We start from the raw sequence: 20549 nt of genomic DNA, 5'->3' as shown, positions 1-20549 counted from the left end.
GTAAAATGGGGTCATCCTAGGGCCCCTTGCACGGGGGTTGCAAGGATGTCCTGAGCAGGCATGTGAAGCCGGGGCCAGGGCTTTGTGAGCCCAGGTGAACACCAACTGTGGACGTCAGCACCGTCTTCACTCTCGTGAATAGTCACACGTCCACCTGGTGACAGTTCTGTTTGTCTTTGGGGCCAGTTACTTAACTCGCCATGTCTTGTTTCTTCATCTGTAAAATGGGGATAGAGTTGTGAAGATTAAGTGAAGGGATGTTGTACACGTGGGAGCACTGTGTGTGCCAGCTACTCCCACCAGTTTTATTTTTACTGCGGGGACCTCTGCTTCCCCCTCTCAGCCTCGGGCTCCCTCAAAACCAAAGCAGTTGTTTGCTGAACAAATAAGAGTCTGAATAAATGAGGCAGCCCAGCCCCCCGCGCTGGGCTGGCTTCTCTGTAGAAGGTAACACACCCTGCCATTCCTGAACCTTCGTTCTCACCCAGCGTGTGCCGACCGCTGCAAAGACCTTCCTGAGGACATAGGGTTTTAGTCACTTCAGCACCAGGCCAGTGGTGGTGGGGTCACAGTGCCCCATCCCCTCCCAAAGGGGGCACAGTGGTCCTTTTCAAGGACATGCTTTGTGTCCTGACCCTTGTTCTTGCAGCTGTGTGCCTGGTTCTCATTCCTCCAAACCGGTGCAGGCAGATGGGGGCACCCACCCGCTGTCGCGTTTCTTTCCAAGCAGTTTGTGGGAGTCAGCAAAACCCTCGCCCCAGATCCTTGCCCTGCTTGGTGGGCGGCTCCCAGGGACTTATTTGCTGACAGCTGCTGTCACATCTATGGTGGGAAATGCAGGCCCCGGCCAGGCACCAGCAGTTTCTGTTCAGGAGAGCAAGGCCCCACTTGTTAGGGGGAGTGGGTGTCAGTGTGTCATGGCCTTGTTGGGGGTGCCCCGTCTCTGCCCCTTGGCTCTGGTGCTCAGAGCATGTGGCACAAGCAATACCCTGCAGGTATTTTGGGGAGGTGAGGAGGGCGCCCGTTCTGGGAGCAGCTGCTGTTGAGGCATCACCCACTGGGGTTCCAGCCCCCCTCGGTTGTGCCCACGGCAGCGTCCCCGGGATTTCTCAGCTGATACATGAGGAAGTCGAGGCCGGGCCCCATGGCAGCGAGGGGTGATTGTCGTTCAGAACGTGAGGAGTAGGCCTTTGGTACTGCCACCTCCAGCCATGGCTCGTCACCCACTCGATGGCATCGTACCATGTTGGGCGGGTGATTAAATGAGTCCCCAAGGTTGTGCCCAAAGGGACTTGGGTGCGGGCTGTTTTCTCATCAGCTCAAGTTCTACAGCTCCTCACACCTGGAGGCAGAGAATTCAAGGCCCATCCCTGTGTGACCACATGTGCCCCGCTGTGAGTCCAGGCTGTGTGACTTCCATCCACCCTCATTATCGGCGAAGCCTTGCTTTTCTGTCAGTGGGATCATGAAAGCGTCACATTGGGTCCCGTGGGCCACTTAGTGTTCCCGTGCCCATGGCCTGTCTCCACTGCCGCCCGGCTAAGTGCCTGCACTCTCTGTCCGTCCTACCCCCAGGCTATGAGGGCGTGAGTGAGTTCTTCACAGACCTCCTGAACCACATCGCCACCGTCCTGCAGGGCCAGAGCGCAGCCACAGCCGCCGTGGGGGACGTGGCCCCCCTGAGGCACAGCAGGCTCCTGGCGGAGCAGGAGGACAGCCTGGCGGGCGAGCGGACGTGCAGCGCCAGCCCTGGCTGCTGCAGCAGCATGATGGGCCAAGACCCGCCTTGGACGGCGGAGTCCGACGGGGCCGGCGTGGGTGCGAGCAGCACCGCCAAGCTGCCCCACCAGAGACTCGGCTGCACCACTGCCGTGTCCCCCAGCTTCCAGCAGCATTGTGTGGCCTCGCTGGCCACCAAGGCCTCCTCCCAATAGCCACGGAGCCCAGGACCCAGAGGGCGGCGTGGGCCACGGAGCACGCCCACTGGGCAAGCAGCTCCCGATGGTGACAACCTACTAAGAATTCCCAACGGTCTGATCGTTTGTTTTTTTTGTTTTTTTAATTTTTAACCTGATTTTCTGATGTCATGATCTAAATGAGGGATGGGGGGGAAGACGGAAAAGAACCCAGGGGTCCAGCCTCACGGCAAGAGGACATCCTGCCTGATTCCTGCTGTGCAGATCTCTTCACTGAGTTTACACACGCCGTGTTTTCAACACTAGGTCTGAATGTGAGGAGGGGTGTATGTGTGCGTGTGCGGTTGCTGTGCGTGAGCGAGTGTGTGTGCACATCCATGTCTGTTGGTCTCGATGGCTGCTGTGGACCAGGCCTTGGGGACCCGGGATGGGGCCACCCCTGGTTAGGCTGTTGATGCTGAACAGAGCAAGTGGACGGTTCCCCTTCTCTCTCTTCTCTCCGAGCCCCTCCCCCAGGCCGGCCCCCTAGCCATCTCCCCTTCTGCTGGCCGCCTCCATAGCTTTGTGAGGAGCGGAGCCTGAGACCCCACCAGGTGTGCAGCTGCCCATCCTGAAAGCGTGAGCCAAGGAGGCGAGAGGCCGCAGCTACCATTTTCTTGGGTTCTATGCCAGGGGCCGGCTGTGGCCTCCTGCCCAGTCCTGAAGGGAAGGAGAAAGAAGCTTCTCAGGGGAGGCCAAGGCCCTTGGTTGGCCCCCTCTCCACATCCAGCGCCCTGGGGTCCACCCAGCCCCTCACGATGTGCCCCATCAGCCCTGAAGAGGGCGTCCTTCCCTGACCAAGCGCTGCTGCTCCCGGGACTCGGGAGGAGGCTGCCAGGTTTGGGGTCCCCGGGCTGATCCCACCTGTGCCAAGGATTTGTGCTGTGACTTTGGGCAAATCATTCCGAGAGTCGCCGGACCTCCATGTCCTCGTCTCTGATGGGCAGTTGAGACCAGAGAACTCCGAAGGGCGGACGTGACGCCCCAGCCCCTGCCATGCAGCCTGCCTCTCTGCAAATCACCCGGATGAGCCACCCCCTGGCATCGAGGCGATGCGGGCCCTCTTCCCACGCAGAAGGAGGCTTCCCAGACGCTTCACTCATGTTCACACCTGCCTGGCCCACCCTTAGCCAGTAGGCCGATCCATGTTCACTGCAAGGGAGGAGCAGCCCCCGGGGGTGAGAAAACACGATAATCCCTCCCCAATTACAGTCACTCCAGCCCCTGGTGGCAGCACACAGACCACCAGCTGAGGTCCAGGCAGGCTGGCAGCCCCTCCGAGAAGGAGGCCAGTGAAGGGCTTTGTCTGCCCTGGGACAATGTGAATGCTGGGCGAGATGCATCGGACCCCGAGCATGGCCTGTGTCTTAAGATTTCAGTTCACTTTGAGAAAGGAAAAGGCCTCTGGCCTGACCTGAGTGGTCAGGGAGGAGGCCGGCCGAGCTGCGCACTTGGAGGTACCTTCAGGCCTGGCTCAGCGGGGTTGGGGGTGTTGTCTGGCTTTGGGCCTGGGGTGCGGGGTGGATGCCATCAGAACTGCCCAGCTGTCCTGGATACTGCAGGCCCACCGACTAACCGCGTTTACACGACTTGAGTGTTGAATCCCGATTAAAATGTCTGTACTGTCACCTTTCCTTGTCTAACCCTGAGCCCCGGGGAAGCCGGAAAGTGTGGCCGGCCTCTTGCACTGCTTTGTCTCCAAAATAAACTACTGAAATCAAACTGCATTTCACACGTGTTTACACAGTGTTGCTAAAAATTTGTCATTCTCCCAGTCTTTTAATAAAATGGCTTTACCTTTTTGAATAAAATTCCAATCCCGATTTGCCTCCGCGAACAGGTAGGGAGTGCGGTGTGACCCCTGACGCCTTGCGGGGCCCCTGGCCATGTTGTGTTCCTGTATGATTTGCGTCACCCCTCAGAGTTGCACATGTCAGCATCCAGGCCCAGATATCAGGTAACTGTTTTCCCGTGATGTGGCGTTTTCCACTGGCCTCCATGCGGGTGGCGAGCACAATAGTTGCTTTTCCAGGAGCGGAAATGGGGAAGTTGAGCTTCACAAAGGCCGGCAGCTGTCAGGTGGAGGGAAGGGGCCCAGCCCGCACTCCAGGGCCTGTGTGGGCTGCTCCTTCCCCCCTGGGCTGGTGATCATGTGCACCAGACAATGGCCGTCTCTTGATGGGGTTTAGGGACCTGTGTCGGAGCACACTCGAGGAGATGGCCTGTGCAGGGATGAGACACCAGTGAGCACCAGCCCCCACGTCACCTGGGCCACACTGACCTATTTGGGTCCATAGGGTTGATTTCCCCGTAGGCCCATTGTCACTGGCCTTGGGGAAAGACCCATTTAAACACACTTAGCCTTTGAAGCCTTTTCTTCCCCAGGGCAGGTGGTGCTGCCTCTGGCACAGAGTCTCTGGAATCTTCGTGGGCCCATGGGAAGGGTCTGCATCCACGGGAGATGGTGAGCAGGTGTGATACCCAGAGCCAGCCCTGCCGGCATCCTGCAGGGAGTTGGGACTCTTGTTCCCAAGCCCCCCCCCCTTTACCAGTTGCTTTTTCCAGGAGTGGAAACTGAGGGGGAAGTTGAGCTTCACAAAGGCTGGGAGCTGTCAGGTGGTGGGAAGGGCCCATCTGCACTCCAGGGCATGTTGGGGTCTGTGACCCTGCAGCATCTGTCTTGGTGGTGGCAGGTGGCAGCGCCAGAGGGTCATGTATGAGGTCTGTGCCCTGGGCAGCTGGGCAGAGGCTTTGGGCCCAGTTCTACGTGCAGGGGCTTTGATTGTGTAATGATGTGGTTCCACAGACAGCGAGCCCCAACTGTGTGCAGGCTGGGTGTCTGTCCTCACCAGGAGCTCTCACGCCGTCTCCTGAGGGTGGGCCCTGCTGTCGGCGTGCAGGAGTCCGGGTTCGCAGGGCGTGGTGGGTCAGGCTGGGCCCGAAGCGCCCAGTCTCACCTGCAGAAGGCAGATCCCACTGACTTTCCGAGGAATCGGCTGGGCATCCTTTAAGTGGGCCTGCCTGCGTCTTTAATCTTATCAATGGAGAAAACCTTGGAAATGAGTTCTTCTACCCAGAGGGCTGCCAAGTGGGCTTTATGGAAGGTTGAAGGACTTTGCCCCTAGGAGCTGATCCCTAACCTGGCAAGATCCCTGACAGCCCCGCTCCCTCCTGAGTCGAGGCTCAAGGGCCTGAGCTGCAGACACCGCGAGCTAGGTGCTGCCTGTTGTGCAGGAGCTTGGCCCCCCCCACCATTGCTCACCACCAGGCAAAGAAGTACACATCCTTGACAAGGGCCTGGGCTTCTCCCTCTTCGTCAGCCTGCCCATGCCCTGAAGCCGCACACACCACCCTGCCCGCGTCTGAGTCTGAGATGAGGTGACCTCCAGACACACTGTTCAGGGGGAGCTGACTCTTCTCACAGACGGGCCTGGGCCCTCGTCCTTCTGTTCTGACCGCTGGGCCCCACCCAGACCACCAGGGGCCTTTTCCAAGACTGGTTGCATTTCCCGCTTTACTTCCGGAGTTGTCCATGACCTGGCAGCTTGGAGGGACGTTCCCTTTGCTGGGGCTGTGCGGGCAGGGATCAGACTGCTCTGAAACTTGCTCTCTCGAAAAGCTGCTTACATAGTGGATTCACCACCACGTTGGCAGTTCCAGTTTTAGTGTCGACACCAGTGCTTTGTGACAAGTACTATTTGCTTCAATCCTGTTCATGAGCAGTTTAGCAGAAGCTGTGTACATGCACATACATAATGTTTATATGAATACACACGCAAACACACTATATAAAAGTGTGGCTTCTGCAAAACCCAAGAAGCTTTGTCCACTGGCTCTTGAATTGGTTGTGTGTTTGCTCCATGGGGTTATGACAGCGCAGGTGGCCTGTGTTTGGGATGGGTTATTTCAGGGACAAGATGACCCAAGTTCTATTTGCTAACTAGTGTTGGTAGCGGATATTTGATACCTTACCAACTGGTGGAACACAGCGTTGTGTTTGCTTTTACAACTGGCAGGGATGGAGTGCAAACCTGTCTCTGAAATGTGAAAAAAGAAACACCTAATAGCACCAGCTCCTTGGAGGGTGTCCCTCTGTGCTCTGGGGGTCGGGCATCAGCAGCAGTGGGCAGTCCCCTCGCCCCTCACATGAGAGGCCCAGACTTACCAAGAACCCTCAAACAACTCATGTCATCAGAATGGTTTTTGGATCCAGGCCGTCTGAGCCCTCCAATCCTCATCGTGATCTGGTGAGGAGGTAGTAAGTGTCATCCCCATTTTACAGATGAGGAAACGGGCTCCGAGAAAGCCAGGAACGCTTGCCCAAGCTCCACATAGGCTGGGGGTTCCAACTCCAATCTTACGTCAAAACCCACATTTCTGGGCAGTGGGCTTGAAGTTGGGCTCTGTCCCAGCCGTCTCTGCGTGCCCAGGCCCGCTGGGTCCAAAGCAGCCTCACTGACTGGCCCTGGCATTCAGCTGGTCCACACCGGTCCAGTGCACCAGCCCAGTCCGTTCTGACTGTGATTCTGCAGGCCCCAATGGTTAAATGTTTTGGGTATCATCCCTCCCTGTGACTGATGAGTCATTTCAGCTTGTGAGCCTCAGTTTCCCCAAAGCTGAGACAGACCTGCCGCGCTCTAGTGAACCGTTACATGAGCAAGAACTTCAGCTGCCCCAGAGTCCTGTGCACGTACCAGGTCGGGGGTGGCAGCTGTGTGCCAAGGGGCGCTGTGGCCTTGGGGGCAGGTATTATCCCAGGACTATCAGGTCCCCTCCCCCAGCACCACAGGGCAGAGGCCATTTCCCAAACGGGCCATGCAAAGCTCAGCTGTGCTGGGATCTGGGGAAGACCTGGAACCTGGGGGCTCTTTGCATGTTTAACTCCCACACACTTTGAGGCACATATCAGCACCCCACTTTACAGATGAGAAAAATGATGCTCAGAGGTGCAAAGTGACTTGCCCAAGATCCCATGGCTGGGAAGTGGCCCAGAAAGGCGTCACCCAGGGCCCTGAGCCTCCCCTGGTCCTTCTGCCTGAATCCAATCCATCCTACCCCACTCTGAGTCAAGAGGGGGGAAAGTTCAAAGAAACAAGAAAGAGCCCAGAGCAGGTTTATTTTTCCTTCGATAAATTTTGTACAGAATATATTACATCAGGAGTTCTCAGCTTTCACCAAAAGACCAGAAGTTATTTAACAGTTATGCCCAATGGTTCTGATGGTGGAAGGGAAACTTCTAGAAAGCTTCCTGTGTTGAGAGAGAGGATAATCGTTTAAAGTTGTGGGGGTCTGCCCGTCAGAGGCGTATACTGGGGTCCAGGGCAGGAGGAAAGGAGCGTGGGGGCAACAGGGTGGCCTGGGCTTGGGCGGGCTGGGGCAACCGCCCTACCGGAAGCAGCGCCCATGCCGGCTGGCCAGGACCTGCAAAGGGGACAACAGAGCCAGGACCACAGGGTGCCTCGGGGTCCTGGCTGGTAGGGCCAGCTGGCGTCTCAGCCCTGCCTAAGGGCCTGTAGCTGGTGGGCCACCTTCTCCAGCTCTGCCTCTATGGCCGACAGGCTCTCCAGTTCCTGGTCCTAGGAAAGAACACCAGGGTCATAGAGGGACTGGCCCAGGAGCCTGGGCCACCATCGTGGATTGTGCAGCCAGACTAGCTGTATGGCCTTGGACGCGTAGCTTTGCTTCCCTGAGCCTGGGGGGCCTCTGCGTGCCATGGGGACAGTGATGCCGGCCTGCCGGACTATGGTGCACGAGAATGTGGGGGGAACGGGGGCCCTGACCCCACACTGTCCCTGGTGGCCTCTTCTCCAGGCCCGCTGCCTCCGGAATGATAAGACCTAGCCAGACCATCAGCTCTAATGCATCTTCAGAGCAAAAATTAACATAAAACTCGGTCTTACATAAGATCCGGTCTTACAGTAAAATAAGACTGAGTCTTATATTAATTTTTGCTCCAAAAGACGCATTAGAGCTGATGGTCCGGCTGGGTCTTATTTTCGGGGAAACACGGTATGTGGAAAACAAGGCCTCTGGTACCCTTCAGAGTTCCTCAGTACCCGCTACCCTCACCCCCCACCCAGGCCTAGACTAACGATGGCTCCCAGGTGAGGCCAGGCCTGGGTTTCCGGTCTGCTGCAGGCCTCTCTACCTGGGCAGCATGAGCCTGTAACGCAGGCTGGAGGCTGTGAGAGCTGCCCCGCATCTACCTGCCGATGTACGTCTGGGCCTCAATCCTGGGCCCCAGTGGGCGGGTGGGGGGTGAGCTCTGGTTGACAGGGTGGTCGGGGCATATTCTGTGAGCCGTGTTCTGTGCTCTAGCCTTGGGAAGCTTCCAGCCCCGGAGCTGGGACTGCTGCCCACAAGAGTGTGCCTTTGGACTCACAACACGAGTCGGGGAAGGCCGCTTCCTGGCCTTGACCTGGAAGGGGTGGTCTTCCCGGGGTCCCTGCTGGATGCCAGTCTGCGGAAGCCACCCCCACCCCTAGAACAGCACTGAGCTACAGCTGGGGCTCAGTTCAAGCAGATGGACAGTGGTTGCCATGGACGTAGGGACCTCAGAGCCTTCTGTGTTGGAGTAGCCCCTGGGGCATGAGCTCTGTGACGCTGGGGCTGTTTTCTGAGACCCTTGGGCTGGGTGGGGGAGGCCCACACTGCTCTATGGTCCCCGTTTATCCACCCTGCCGTCCAGGGCTCCCTCTGCTTGTGAAGGGAAGCTGGCAGGCGTCTCAGGGCACCTCACTCTACAGCTGCTGTGGGTGCGGAAGGGCGTGATCAAAAGTGCCCAGCCTTGCTCTGGGTCCAAAAGCTAGGGGTGGGGAACATGTTGCTGTTTCCTGTACCCCATACCCTCCGTCTCCTGAGGACATAGGCACATGACCGCTTCTAGCTCCAGCTGCCGAGAAAGAGCTGTCTCCCTCTCAGGCTGCCCAGACCCTGGTCCCAGACCCACAGAGCGGGGTGGGAATCTGATGAAGGGGCCACCTCCTCTTCTGGGTGGGCAGAGAAGAGCACTGGAGCCAGGGCCTCGGACAGGTCCCAGCCCCCCGCAGGGCCCCAATTCCCAACTGGGCACAGAGGCTGGAACCACAGACCCCCCAAGACCTCCTTCAGCTCTAAGGTTGTGTTGCAGGCCTGCCAGGGACCCCAACTCCCATGCCATCCCTCCTATGGGGCTGTGTCAGTGCACCCCATTGTGCTTCCCAAGAGGCCCTGGGCATGGCCAGGTTTCCCAGTCTTGCGTGTGTCCTGATCATGATAATGAGGTGAGCAGAAAGGATGCCTTACCCCCATTCCAGAAATGGGGAAGTGTTGAGACTCAGAGAAGGAGAATCACCTGCCCAAGGTCACACAGCTAGGAGGAGGCAGAACCCAGGTTTTGTGGCACCCACCTGCTTTCCCCTCCCATTCATGACCAGGCCCGGAGGTCCAGCTGGCCCTGCTCCCACCCTCTTCGGGTTGGGAGGCAGGGCCTGAACCTGGGCGAGGAGGGTGTGCCTGGGCTGCCTGGGGTCCAGGAGAGGACCTGGCTGGACCAAATGCAGGGTCTCCCTGGGATGCCAGCTCTCCCTTAGTGTCCTCTCCTCTCATGCCCTCCCAGCTCTTGGGCCAATGGTACCCTGGGCTTGGGTCCCCCAGGCAGTAGACGGTCCTCTTCAGGCCAGTCCCTGCCAGGTCCTTTAGTTTCCAAGCTCTCCATCCAAAGCTCCAAGCTGCACCCATTACTCCCGTGTCCTGCTCCCAAACCTGCAGGGGCTCCCTGTTGCCTTCAGGATGGAGTCCCCACCCAGCACCTCGGGGGGTTGGCTCAGCTTACCACCTCTCCTGCTTCCATGCACTGATCTGAACACTTCCTGTCTCCTGTCTGCCTGCCCTCCAGCTTGACTGGGTGCCCTCCTTGAGCTGGGGTTCACTCCCCGCCCTGCCTGATATGCCCTGTCTCCTACCCCTTCCCAGCTCTGCCCCAAGCCCAGGCCTTTGGGGAGCGTCCAAGAACCCCCTGTCTGAGTGTCTCTCCAGTCCCAGGCTCCAAGGGGACTGTGTCCTCCCAGTGGGGCAGGGGCCACACATCTGAGTGCAGCTGGCCCTCCTCCCCCAGCTGGGCCAACACCCCTGGGGCCGGCTCCCGCTCCATACCAACCTCTGGTCTGCGGTTGGCGCTGCCCTCCTCCTCTTTCTTCTCCTCTGGGTAGCCACGCGCCTGGAGGGGCAGGCCTGCCTCCACACTGTCCTCGCGGGAGGACGGCCTCCAGCCTCGTCGCAGCTGCATCCCTGGGCCCCTGAAGCCGTAGCCCTGATCCCGGAAGGAGAGCTTCATGGAGCGGTCAGGGTCGTCCTCCTCGTCCTCCCTGTCCAGCCGCTTCTCGGCCGTCAGCTCGTTGGCCAGCTGGTCCATCTTGCTCCATCGCTTGGCATCTTCCCACTCCTCGGAGAGTCGCTCCTCCTCCTCCTGCGCCAGCGGCCCGCTCTTCCCGCCCCGGAAGGGGCCTTGAGGGGCCTCTGCCATCTCCTCCTCCTCCTGCCGGGACCGCTCCCGCTCCCCCTTCCCTTCGGGGGGCTGAGCTTCCTCAGCCCCAGTCTTCCCGGCTCCATCCACAGTCATAGCCTCGGACCAACCTGGAGCAGGTGGTGGACAAGAGCAGATGAGGGAGGGATTGCCGCCCTCCCCGCCCCGGCCACTCCCCAGGGACCTCTGTGTTGGACCACAGACCCTGCGCTCTAGGTCCGGCTCAGCTTCTTCACGATGAGTTCTGCTTGGAAAAAGCCATCTCGACACCACGCTTTGCAAGACCCTCTCAGAGCTCAGAGGGGTGGGTTGGCTGGAGCCTGCCTCTTCCTTTAGCTCTCTCACCTCTGAAGCCCATGATTCAGGGGTCACCTAGCTAGGCAGGGAGGAAAGACCCTGAAAAGGCCCTCAGGAGGAGCCAGGGTCCCTTCTAAACCCTGGTTGAAGCTGACAATTGTCCCCAGACAAGCCTGTTCCCACCTGTCATGCTGTCCCTCTATTCCCAAAGCCTACTCACCTACCCTACAAAGCCTTCTAGCTTCCTGGATTTAGGGGGGAGGGTCTATGTGGAACACTGGAGATGCATAGTTTTGGAGTCTGACAAACCTGGGTTGGACTATTAGCTTTTACTGTAATTTAGCTATGTGACCTTGGGCAAATTACCTAACCTCTCTGAGCCTTAGTTTCCCATCTGAAAATGGAGGTAATACTTACTTTCAGGGTTGTTGTGAAAGTGGAATGAGATTATGGGTGAGGTTCCCCTCCCATCTGTGCCCCCCTCCCACATATCTGTTGAGGTCTCAGACAGTATGTACTCTCACCGCTCTGGGTCTCCTTGTAGCCGAGGCTCGGGTGGGGGTTAAGGACGGCGGTAGGGCCGTCTTCCTCGGGGACGACCTTCTCTCCAGCCTCTGCGGCCTCCTCGTCCTCTTCTCTCCTGGCCTGCTGCCCTTGCTCTGCACCTAGGCTCTTCTCTTTGTCCACCAGACCCTGGGAGGGGCCCTCGCTGGCCCCCTCGACCTGTGGGCCTGGGTGTCTCTGGCTGGGGAGGCTGGCTGGAGGGTGAGTGTTGGCAGCTTCCTCCTCCACCTCGGACCCCTGCCCGGGCTCTGGGGAGACCTGGGGCCTGGCTCCATCTGTATCTTCGGCGTTCGTCTCCACCTCATTAGCATCTCCTCTTTTCTCCGCAGCATCTTTGGAGGGCACCTCTTCTGTCCCCTCTACAGAAACAACAGAGCCAAGTCAGGCCCTGAGGACCAGGCTGCACGCGGAGTCTCCCCAGAGCCCAATTTCAGATCTTAGTCCTTCTCTCGCTTCACTGCCCACAAGCCCAACCTAAGACATCCATGGAGAATTAGGATTACCCTCTCCATGCCTGGGTTTGACCTGAGCACAACTGGATTGTGTTTCTTTGTAATTCTACCTCTTAAAGAAGGGTGTGATTTAAAAAAAAAATGACCCAAGATTGAGCTCTGAATTGAAAATTAGGACATCAGCTGAATTGCTGTGTGATCTTGGGCAAGTTCCTTAACCTCTCTGTGTAAGAGGCACCATTAACTGTGACTCCATTCTCCCTTCCACATGGGGCTTCTCTGTCTTGAGTGTCCTGTGACGGTGCTCAATTCCTCAATATTTGTAGGGTTTCATTAAAAGGTATTGCGACTGTAAAAGACTTTCCCGTCCCTAGAATGGCTACTGTAGAACAAAGCACTACCTACAACATCCCACCATTTGACTCCAGGACTCCAGGTGGAAGTTCTCCCATCCCATTTACAGAAACTCAAACTGATCCTCACAAAGGTCAGGAGACCCATCCGTGCTCACGTAGTCTGTAGGGCTGAGCCTTGAACGCAAGCTTCCGAAGGCCAAGTGCAGGGTACTCTTTGTGCTGACACGTGGCTGCTTCCCTCATTGAAGCGCGCGCACACACACGCTGTTCCCCCTCCCGCAGCCCATGGCAGACATCCACAGTTATCCTGACACTTTCTCATGGCGCCAGCATGTGGGATTCCACACCATGCCCCAAGGAGCCACTGGGGCAACAGCCCCGGCCAATATGAGGGTACTTGGGCAGGCTTCCCTCTCAGCCCCAGGTGGAAGACATTGAGATCCCAGCCCTGGAGTGTCGGCCTCTGTGGGGAGCAGATGGGACAGTGAGACAGACCTAGCTTCACATCTCCTATTATGCCTTGGATAAGGTACTTCCCTTCTCTGAGCCTCAGTTTCCCCCATGTGTAAATGGAAGGAAATAATAGCGACCTTATAGGGCGAAAAGGTGGGGCCTCCTGCCTCCTAGGAATCCTCCATTTATCCTAAGTGCTGTTATTATCTCCTCCCTCCCCTGGTCTCTGGCCAGACGGGCCAGCACTGACCCTTTAGCTCGGCCTGGCTGTTGTGCTTCTCAAGAACCTCTGAGAGTTCATCTTCAAAACTGCTGTGTTTCTTCTGCTCATGGGCCCTCTCCTTGGCACCTGGTATGAGAGACGGAGAGAAAAGCCCCTTTTGGTCTGAGCCGGCCTGTGTCTGTGAGAGGGAACCCCTGCAGCTCCTTATCTGTACACTGTGCACATCACGTTCCCACCCCCCTTCCCGATGACAGACTGAGGGGGTGAGAACTCGGGGATGGGGGAGACGTGGTTGCTCCTGCCCCCTCCTAGCTGGGGTCCATCAGGCAGCCATACCCCCTCTGCAGACTCAGTGCCTCACCTAGGAAATGAGAAGAAGCCTTCCCTGCTGCCTCCCAGAGCAACAAAGGCTCAGAGGGAGCTGACGGTCCCAGAGGCAGAGGCACAGAAGGGGCCCCTCAGAACCTGGCTGATAGCTAAGGGAGGAAAACAGCGACTGCTTATCCCCTCATGGGGGATCTTGATTCAGGCAACCCCTGCTCCCCCTGGAACCCCTAAATCCAGGCCCTTGGGAGAAAGCCAAGCACATGCCTGAGTCCACGCCCAGGGTTGGCACCTGCTGCCATGATACAGAGACCCCTCTCCCTGCATCAGCCTGAGGCTGCTGCTGCCTCCTCTGACTGTCCCCACCCACCAGATGACGGCCTCTTGCCCAGGCCAACTTGCGGCTGGTCATGATGTTTTTCCATCATAATGAGTCTGTGGAATGGCCAGAGGAGCCCGACACAGTGGCTGTGCGCCAGGGAGTATGCCCAGAGGAAAAATATCCTCCCTGCCACCTAGTCTTAAAAGTGCCCTCACTGCAGTGGCTGAACTCCCGAGACCACAGTGTATTAGGAGAGCTGCAGCTCATCTTGGCATGTCCCTAACTCACTGTGTGACCTTGGGCAAGACACTCAACCTCTCTGGGCCTTGATCGCTTTAACAATATCAATGGCACATTGGACCAGGTGGTGTGGAGGACCCCACCTTTCCACTCTGTAGTTGAAAGGCACTAACTGAGCATCAGAGAGAAACAGGACCTGCTCGACCTTCCACCCTGATTTCCTGACTGTCAGTCACTGGAATTTATCCCGATTCATGTGCAGTGCCTGGAAATACCTTGGAGAGCAAGGTCTTGGAGCTCTTTCAGCAAATTCTGATGTCGCAGGATTGAGAGGATCCGTTCATCTGTGGTGAAGGAGAATGATTATGGTTTATTTCCAAAGAACAGAAGAGAAAGATTGTCATCCATATTTTCAGCTGAGCACAAGGATTTTATTCTGGAAACTCAAAGCCTGGGTGGCAGCTGTGAGATTGGGTCTTGAGATTAACACTTTTGAAATGACCTCCTTTCCAAGGTGTCAATCAGTTTTCTACTACTTCAGAAAGGTCAGTCACTGTCCCAGCACCCAGACCTGGGCGGAGATGGCAGCCCTCAGGTGAGGTAGGAGTGTCTCCAAACACAACACGTCTCCCCATCTCCATGCCTTTGCTCGTGCTGTCGGCTCCACCTAGAGTCCCCTTTCATCCTTTTTCTCCCTGTGGGTTTCCAACTTTCCTCGAACACCCAACCCCAATGCTAATGTTGGCTCCACCCAACAGCTGGTCAAACTTGACTGCCTGCTTGGCAAAGCTTTTTCCTCCTCCTGCCCACCCATGATGCTCCTACATTCATCACATATCTACAGGGTATCTACCAGGTGCCAGCAGCTGTTCCTGGCATGGGGGATATAGCACACAAAATCCTTGTCATAGGGAGCTCACATTCTGGTGGCTTGCTGTTCCAGCCCCAGTTTCATTTTGCCCCAAATCCCAGCTAATTGTGTTCATATTTGTTCCCTCTGCTAGTCTGTAAGCTCCAAGCGCATGGGGCCTGTGACCCCTTCATCTCCCTGTGCCCCTCAGACTGTAGCACAGGCATGGACACAGCAGGAACTTGGTCAGTGGCCATTGGATTAAACTGTTCAATTCCATCAAACCCATGTCCTAACCACTCAGCCCAGCAGGCAGCAGCTCCTCACCCCCAGCCCCTCACCCCCAGCTCCTCACCCCCCAGCCCCTCACCCCCAAATCCTCTCCCCCAGCCCCTCACCCCAAGCCCCTCACCCACAAATCCTCACCCCCAGCCCCTCACCCCCAAATCCTCACCCCCAGCCCCTCACCCCAAGCCCCTCACCCACAAATCCTCACCCCCAGCCCCTCACCCCCAGCCCCTCACACCCCAGCCCCCCACCCCCAGCTCCTCACCCCCAGCCCCTCACCCCCAGCCCCTTACCCCCCAGCCCCTCACCCCCCAGCCCCTCACCCCCAGCCCCTCACACCCCAGTCCCCCACCCCCAGCTCCTCACCCCCAGCTCCTCACCCCAGCTCCTCACCCCCAGCCCCTCACCCCCCAGCCCCCCACCCCCAGCTCCTCACCCCCAGCCCCTCACCCCCAGCCTGGCCCGTACCTCCTCGGAGTGTCTCCACACACTCCTGGCTCACAGGCATGGGGCTGGGCTTGGACAGTGTGTCAGAGATGACCTCAACGATGCACTTCATCACCTGGGAAGAAAGTAGGGCAGGTTGGGGCCGGCTTGGGCATGGGACTCAGGCCCTGGAGGCTCCAGAGCAAATTTCTAATGAGAACATAAGGGTGTTAGCTTTCTCTTCAGGAGTCCATGGAGGCCTGGCTCAGGGGCACAGCTCTGCTTCCTCAGCCAGACAATAATAGCAATGAGAAGAGAAAAGCCTTATATGGTGCTAATCATGTGCCAGGCACTCCCATCACCTGGCTAGCAGGTGCCCCTCTAGGTGGGTACCACAGAGTATTAGGAGAGCTGCAGCTCATCTCAGCATGTTCGTAACTCACTGTGTGACATTGGGCAAGACACTGAACCTCTCTGGGCCTTGATCTCTTTAACAATATCCATGGCAGATTGGACCAGGTGACATGGAGGACCCCACCTTTCCATTCTCTAATTGAAAGAAAATAACTGAGCATCAGAGAGAAATAGACCGTTTCATCCCCAAGTGCTTCTCTATAGATGGGGAAGCTGCTCCTGGGCATCAGACACATGTCTTGCAAAAGTACTTCAGTCTTGCAGATGCCTCAAAGGTTAGCCGTCTCCAGGAAGCCTTTCTGGACTGCCCAGAGGAGAACAAAGACCTTCCCTGGCTCTACCCTGTCTGGAAACCGGACTTGGATCAGTCTTTTAACATCCCCGGTGTTGTCACATGTAGGAAGTGACAGCCTCATGGTCTGGCTCCATATTCACTCGGGATAAATCCCCTGGCTGGATATGGGGACACATCAGCTACATCTGGGTGTCCATTCCAGGCCAACAGCAGCCATATCCTGACAGTCTTGCCCACTGCCCAGCAAGGTGCTGTGAGTAACCAGGCACCTGATAAATAGATATTTGAAGATGGTGCCAATTGTAGTGTGGTATCCTAGCTGTGTTGTCTTGGGTATGTGACTTGACCTCTTTGAGCCTCAGTTTCCTTATCTGTAAAATGGGAGTGAGAAGAACTTCCTAACTCCCCTCCCAGGGCGATAAGGCACAAATGAGAAAACACTATAAAACGTGAAGTGCCACACACACCCAGGGAGGGATACACAACTCCTAACCTGCTTCAGCTGTCTAGAGCCAGGAGGAGCAGGAGGTGTCAGACATGCATCCGGCAATACTGGGAGGGAGGGAGGGGGTGGAAGGCTGCCTATGGGATGCCAAGGCAACCTGTCCAAGGATCCAGGATGGCAGACTGGCAAATAAGCTCTACAGTTGTCAGAGCATCCTAGGATGGAACATTCAGGTCCTAACCAGCTGTTCCGGTGCCCCTAACCCCAGGCTGTGAGTACTACATGGTAACCAAAGCGTCTCCCCTAAGGGATCTGGCAAGGAGGGCCCTGCAGCCTGTACCTTATATCTCCATGCAACCCCAGACCTTGCAATGGGAATATCAGAATAACCACCTGTCCATGAGGATGGATTGTGGGAGAGAGGAATTGGATATGGGTCCCAAGAACAATGGGGAGATCAAGAAGGGAAGCTCTAGAAATAAGTGCCCATTTACTGAGGACTTACTATGTACCGGGCACCGCACATCTATGATTCCTACTCCTCACAACTCCCCTCGAGGGAAATATTAGAGATGGGAAAAGGAGAAGCTCAGAGAAGTTAAGGAATTTCTCCAAGACCACACAGCTACAATGAATGGTAGAGGTTTAAATACAGGCCTGTCTGCAACTATCGAATAGGAAATATAATTAAGTAAATTGAGGTTGAAATTGCTTTGAGGCTTTGGTTTTTAACCATAGCCTCTCTGGAATGGAAGAAAACAGCTCCTGGAAAGGTGGGGAGTAGAACTTTCTCTGACTCTCAAATGGAGCTATCTGTGAGCACCAGAGACTAGAAACACAGCCTCGCCACAGACATGAACAAATTTCAAGTATACACCCAACATGGAGTGTCTCTTGCTGGCTAAGAACCCCTCCACTGGTGTCTCCTAAGTCTCTTTCCTGGGTGACATCCACCATCACTGCTAACTGGCCGGGACCCTGGGTGCAGAGGCCATGACCAAGAATGTTTTTCCTTGTGGCCCTTTGGGACAGCTGGAGCTTGAGTGCCTGTGGGTGGGGGTGGAGCATCACTGGCAGATCCGTGGGGGGAGGGGAATGGCAGCAAAGGGGGAGGCCAGAACCAGGCAGGTGAAGACCATCCTCAAAGGTCTATGGACAACTACGACCACAGGGAAGCCACGGCCAGCAGCCCTCAGTGGTCATGCCAGATTCAGAATGTTCAAGACGGTGGACCTGGCACCTCAGCCCAGCAAGCAAGACACAGGCCCCGTTGGGCTGCAGACTCAGCTCAGAGGAAGCTGGGGAAGTCCCCCCAGCAGGACAGCAGGGCAATCAAGCAATCTTTGATATCTTCTTTTGCAAGCTGTCCCCAGGCTCAGCAGCCGCAGTGCTGGCTCTTGGCTTTATGCCAAACTCACTCCTGCAGCTGCCCAAGAACAGGATGTGAGGCATCCACTGGGGCCTCCTACCCCCCATCCCGGGACATCTCCGCACCCCTCCTTACCTCGGTGTCCCCTTTATTCATAGGGCTGTTCACAGGGAGGGCAGTGACTGGGAAGAAAAAGAGAGAGACCTGGGGTCACTTCTCTGCTCTCAGGGGAGAGCCCAGCCCTTCCCGACCAGGTTCATCGGGGGTCTATTCACCTCTGTGCTCCCCCTCAAAACTGCCCCCACCCAAATTAGATGCCAGAGCTAATTTTGTTTCTATTCCCCGACTGCTGCTCCCAAGGGGTGTCTCCCAGAGGCTTCACTGAAAGCCTTAACCCTCCCCTTTGGGAAAGTGTCTGCTCTGGAGGGGCTGTGGGAGCTGAAGGCAAGTGTTGTGAAAACAAGGCCAAGGGCTGAATAGGATTGGGGTTGGGGAGAATGCAGGGAGAGATCCCAGAGGTGAGGAAAAAGGAAAAAGAGATGGAGGAGAATTGTGAGAGGTGATACTGAGAGGCAGAAGTCAAGAGCAGAAAGACACGGAGAGCGGGAGGATGGAAAAGGGATAGAGGTGAGAGGGGGAGCCAGCAGCAGCCCTCCCATCTCCCCCAATGACCTTGGCCAGCCACGGCAAGGAGCCGGCGTTGGCCCTGATGCAGCTCAGACGCCGAACCCAACATGAGGTGCAGGCACCAAGGGGCCCTGCCTCGCGGGGTTGGGAGTCGTGCCCAAAGAGTCCGGTCTGCAGGTGCTGGGCGGAGGACGTTTTGTGGGGCCAGGAATTAGGAGGAGGCGCTGTCCGCGGTGCTGAAAACTCGCCGTGCTGGAGGGGAGGTGTGGAGGGGCTCGCGGCGCGGCGTGGTGCCTGGACCTCAGCGCGGGCGGGACAAGAGCAGGCACGGATGGGCAGTGGGACCCAGGGCCCTGTCCCCCGAGACTCCGCGCTCGCTCACCTTGCCCGGCGCAGAGCAGAAGCGCCAGGACAGCGGCGGAGCGCATGGCGAACCCGGGGCGCCGAGCAGCTGGCGGTCTGGGGCTGGGCACGGCGGGCAGCCGAGCGAGGAGTGGCTGGACCGGCGGGGCAAGGCGGGTTACCGCGGCGTTTGTGCGGGGGTGGGGGTCGCAGCGTCCCTGTGTACGTCCGTCCGTCGGTCCGCCCACCAGCCTCGCTGCACTGAGTTCGGATACTTCAGCAGCAGCAGTAGCCGCGCTCGCGCGCGCCTGGCTTATATACCGCCCCCAACCCCGGAAATGACGTCATCGGGCCGCCCCTGGCCCTTTTCTCCACCCCGCTGAGGGTCCCGCCGCACTTCGCTCCATCGGCAGCCTTACCTCTCTTGCTTCTGGTCCCGGCGGCTCGCACCTAGTGGGTCAGGTTATGAGGCGCGTATTTGGCTTCCAGGAGGTGCCATGGGAGGCTCGGCTGCTCCTCCACCCCTCGACGGCTCCACCGACTTGCTGTGTGTCGGGTGGTCAGGTCACTCCCGGTCTCCGGGCCTTGTGTTTCTCCAGTGTACCTGAGGTCCCTGCCAATCCTAGCGCACCGTTCCGTGCTCTCTCTGCTCTGGGCGCTAACCCCCGATCTCACAGGCTGCTGGTGTGCTCACCATTCAGGGCTCCCTCAAATATCTAGGAGGCCCTAGAGAGGCCTCCTGACCCTGTCTGAGTAAAGCCTCTCTAATCCAGTTTTGTGTCTTCACAATTTGTAATTGTATCGTATATGTATGTATTTATTTATTTGAATCATGTTTAGTCTCCATTGCTTTCACAGTGCTGAGCACGGCCCCTGGCACAGAGTTAAACACAGTTAATAGATAACTGTTGAATACACTGATTGGATGTTTAACCCATGGGTAAGTGAATCGTGGACTCTGGCCATTGTTGGACAGCTCTCGTGGGGCCAATGAGAGAGGAGTAGGGGACAGTTCTTGATATCAAACCAAAATAGGAGTGCTTATAACTTTTCATTGGCCCTAGTTCAACCCCTTAGGACCACTTTCTTGTGGCTGGTAACTCATCGCGTATTTGAGAACAGTTTTCACCTTTCTGAGTGTTCTCAAAACCTGGGTGTTTTGTGTGAAAGGTTGGTTTCTTGCTTTTGTTTCCCTCTGCCCATGCTCGGCCACATTGCTGCTCTCGACCTGGGGGCCACATCGGAAACCTTTTGCCACCTGACCCTAATGTCATAGAGAACCTGGTATCTGGGCTACTGTTCGGCATAGGCTGGCATCATCCAGAGCCCCTCTTTCCTGGGGACACCCCATCTCCTGCTGCTGTTTCCTACTTCCTGCCCCACACCTGTACCCTCTTCTACCCCTAAAAGAGAACCTGGCAGGAGCTCAGAAATGAAATGGTCTGTTCATACATTTATTCATTTCTTGAACTATTTGTTAAGCGCCTACTACATGCTCAGAATGCCTTAGAACATCACTCAGCTGTTCTAGGTGCTGAGGATGCAGCAGCGAACAAAACAGACAAAAGCTCAGTTCTTATGGATTTTACATTCTAAAGGGTGAAGACAGGCAATGAACAAGTAAAGAAGTAAAATGCTCAGTGTGTGAGGTAGGAACAAGTGCTATGGGCAAACATGAAGCAGGGAACGGGTTGGGTGTGCTGGGGTGATGGGTGTTGTATTTTAAATTATGTTTTAAACAGGGTGGATCTGAGGAGGGCTCACCCAGGAGGGAACATTTCAGCAAAGACCTGAATTTGGTGGT

At 56.8% G+C, this 20549-nt stretch overlaps 2 protein-coding genes across 4 annotated transcripts in view; one reads left to right on the top strand and one right to left on the bottom strand.

Annotated features, from left to right (window-relative positions):
* Positions 1-3682, top strand: part of ITPK1 (inositol-tetrakisphosphate 1-kinase) — a 155033-nt gene extending 151351 nt beyond the window's left edge. For all 3 annotated transcript variants that reach the window (XM_019745416.3, XM_074327020.2, XM_074327024.2), the window contains one exon: positions 1576-3682. In XM_019745416.3, coding sequence (XP_019600975.1) covers positions 1576-1934 — 359 coding nt within the window. In that variant the 3' untranslated portion in view covers positions 1935-3682. The remainder of the gene's footprint in view (positions 1-1575) is intronic.
* Positions 3683-7054: 3372 nt separating this feature from the next.
* On the bottom strand, positions 7055-19050 carry CHGA (chromogranin A). The gene is made up of 8 exons (XM_019745396.3): positions 18786-19050; positions 17912-17958; positions 15296-15389; positions 13965-14033; positions 12831-12929; positions 11280-11678; positions 10093-10568; positions 7055-7531 (listed from the first exon to the last, which is right to left on the bottom strand). The coding sequence occupies exons 1-8, from the start codon at positions 18829-18831 to the stop codon at positions 7448-7450; spliced, it is 1314 nt and encodes a 437-aa protein (XP_019600955.3). The 5' UTR covers positions 18832-19050; the 3' UTR covers positions 7055-7447.
* Positions 19051-20549: the final 1499 nt, after the last annotated feature.

The sequence above is a fragment of the Rhinolophus sinicus genome, chromosome 3 (assembly GCF_057876585.1).
Source record: "Rhinolophus sinicus isolate RSI-liver-muscle chromosome 3, RSI-T2T, whole genome shotgun sequence".
NCBI classification, from domain to species: Eukaryota; Metazoa; Chordata; class Mammalia; order Chiroptera; family Rhinolophidae; genus Rhinolophus; species Rhinolophus sinicus.
The sequence above is the reverse complement of the archived record's forward strand: the minus strand, read 5'-3'. Positions and strand labels throughout refer to the sequence as shown.

Coding starts and splice junctions, on each gene's coding strand:
- CHGA (XM_019745396.3), bottom strand. CDS start 18,831: ATGCGCTCCGCCGCTGTCCTGGCGCTTCTGCTCTGCGCCGGGCAAG. Junction 15,390..17,911: donor TGAATAAAGGGGACACCGAG/GTAAGGAGGGGT, acceptor CTTTCTTCCCAG/GTGATGAAGTGCATCGTTGA. Junction 10,569..11,279: donor CTACAAGGAGACCCAGAGCG/GTGAGAGTACAT, acceptor CACCTGCTCCAG/GTTGGTCCGAGGCTATGACT.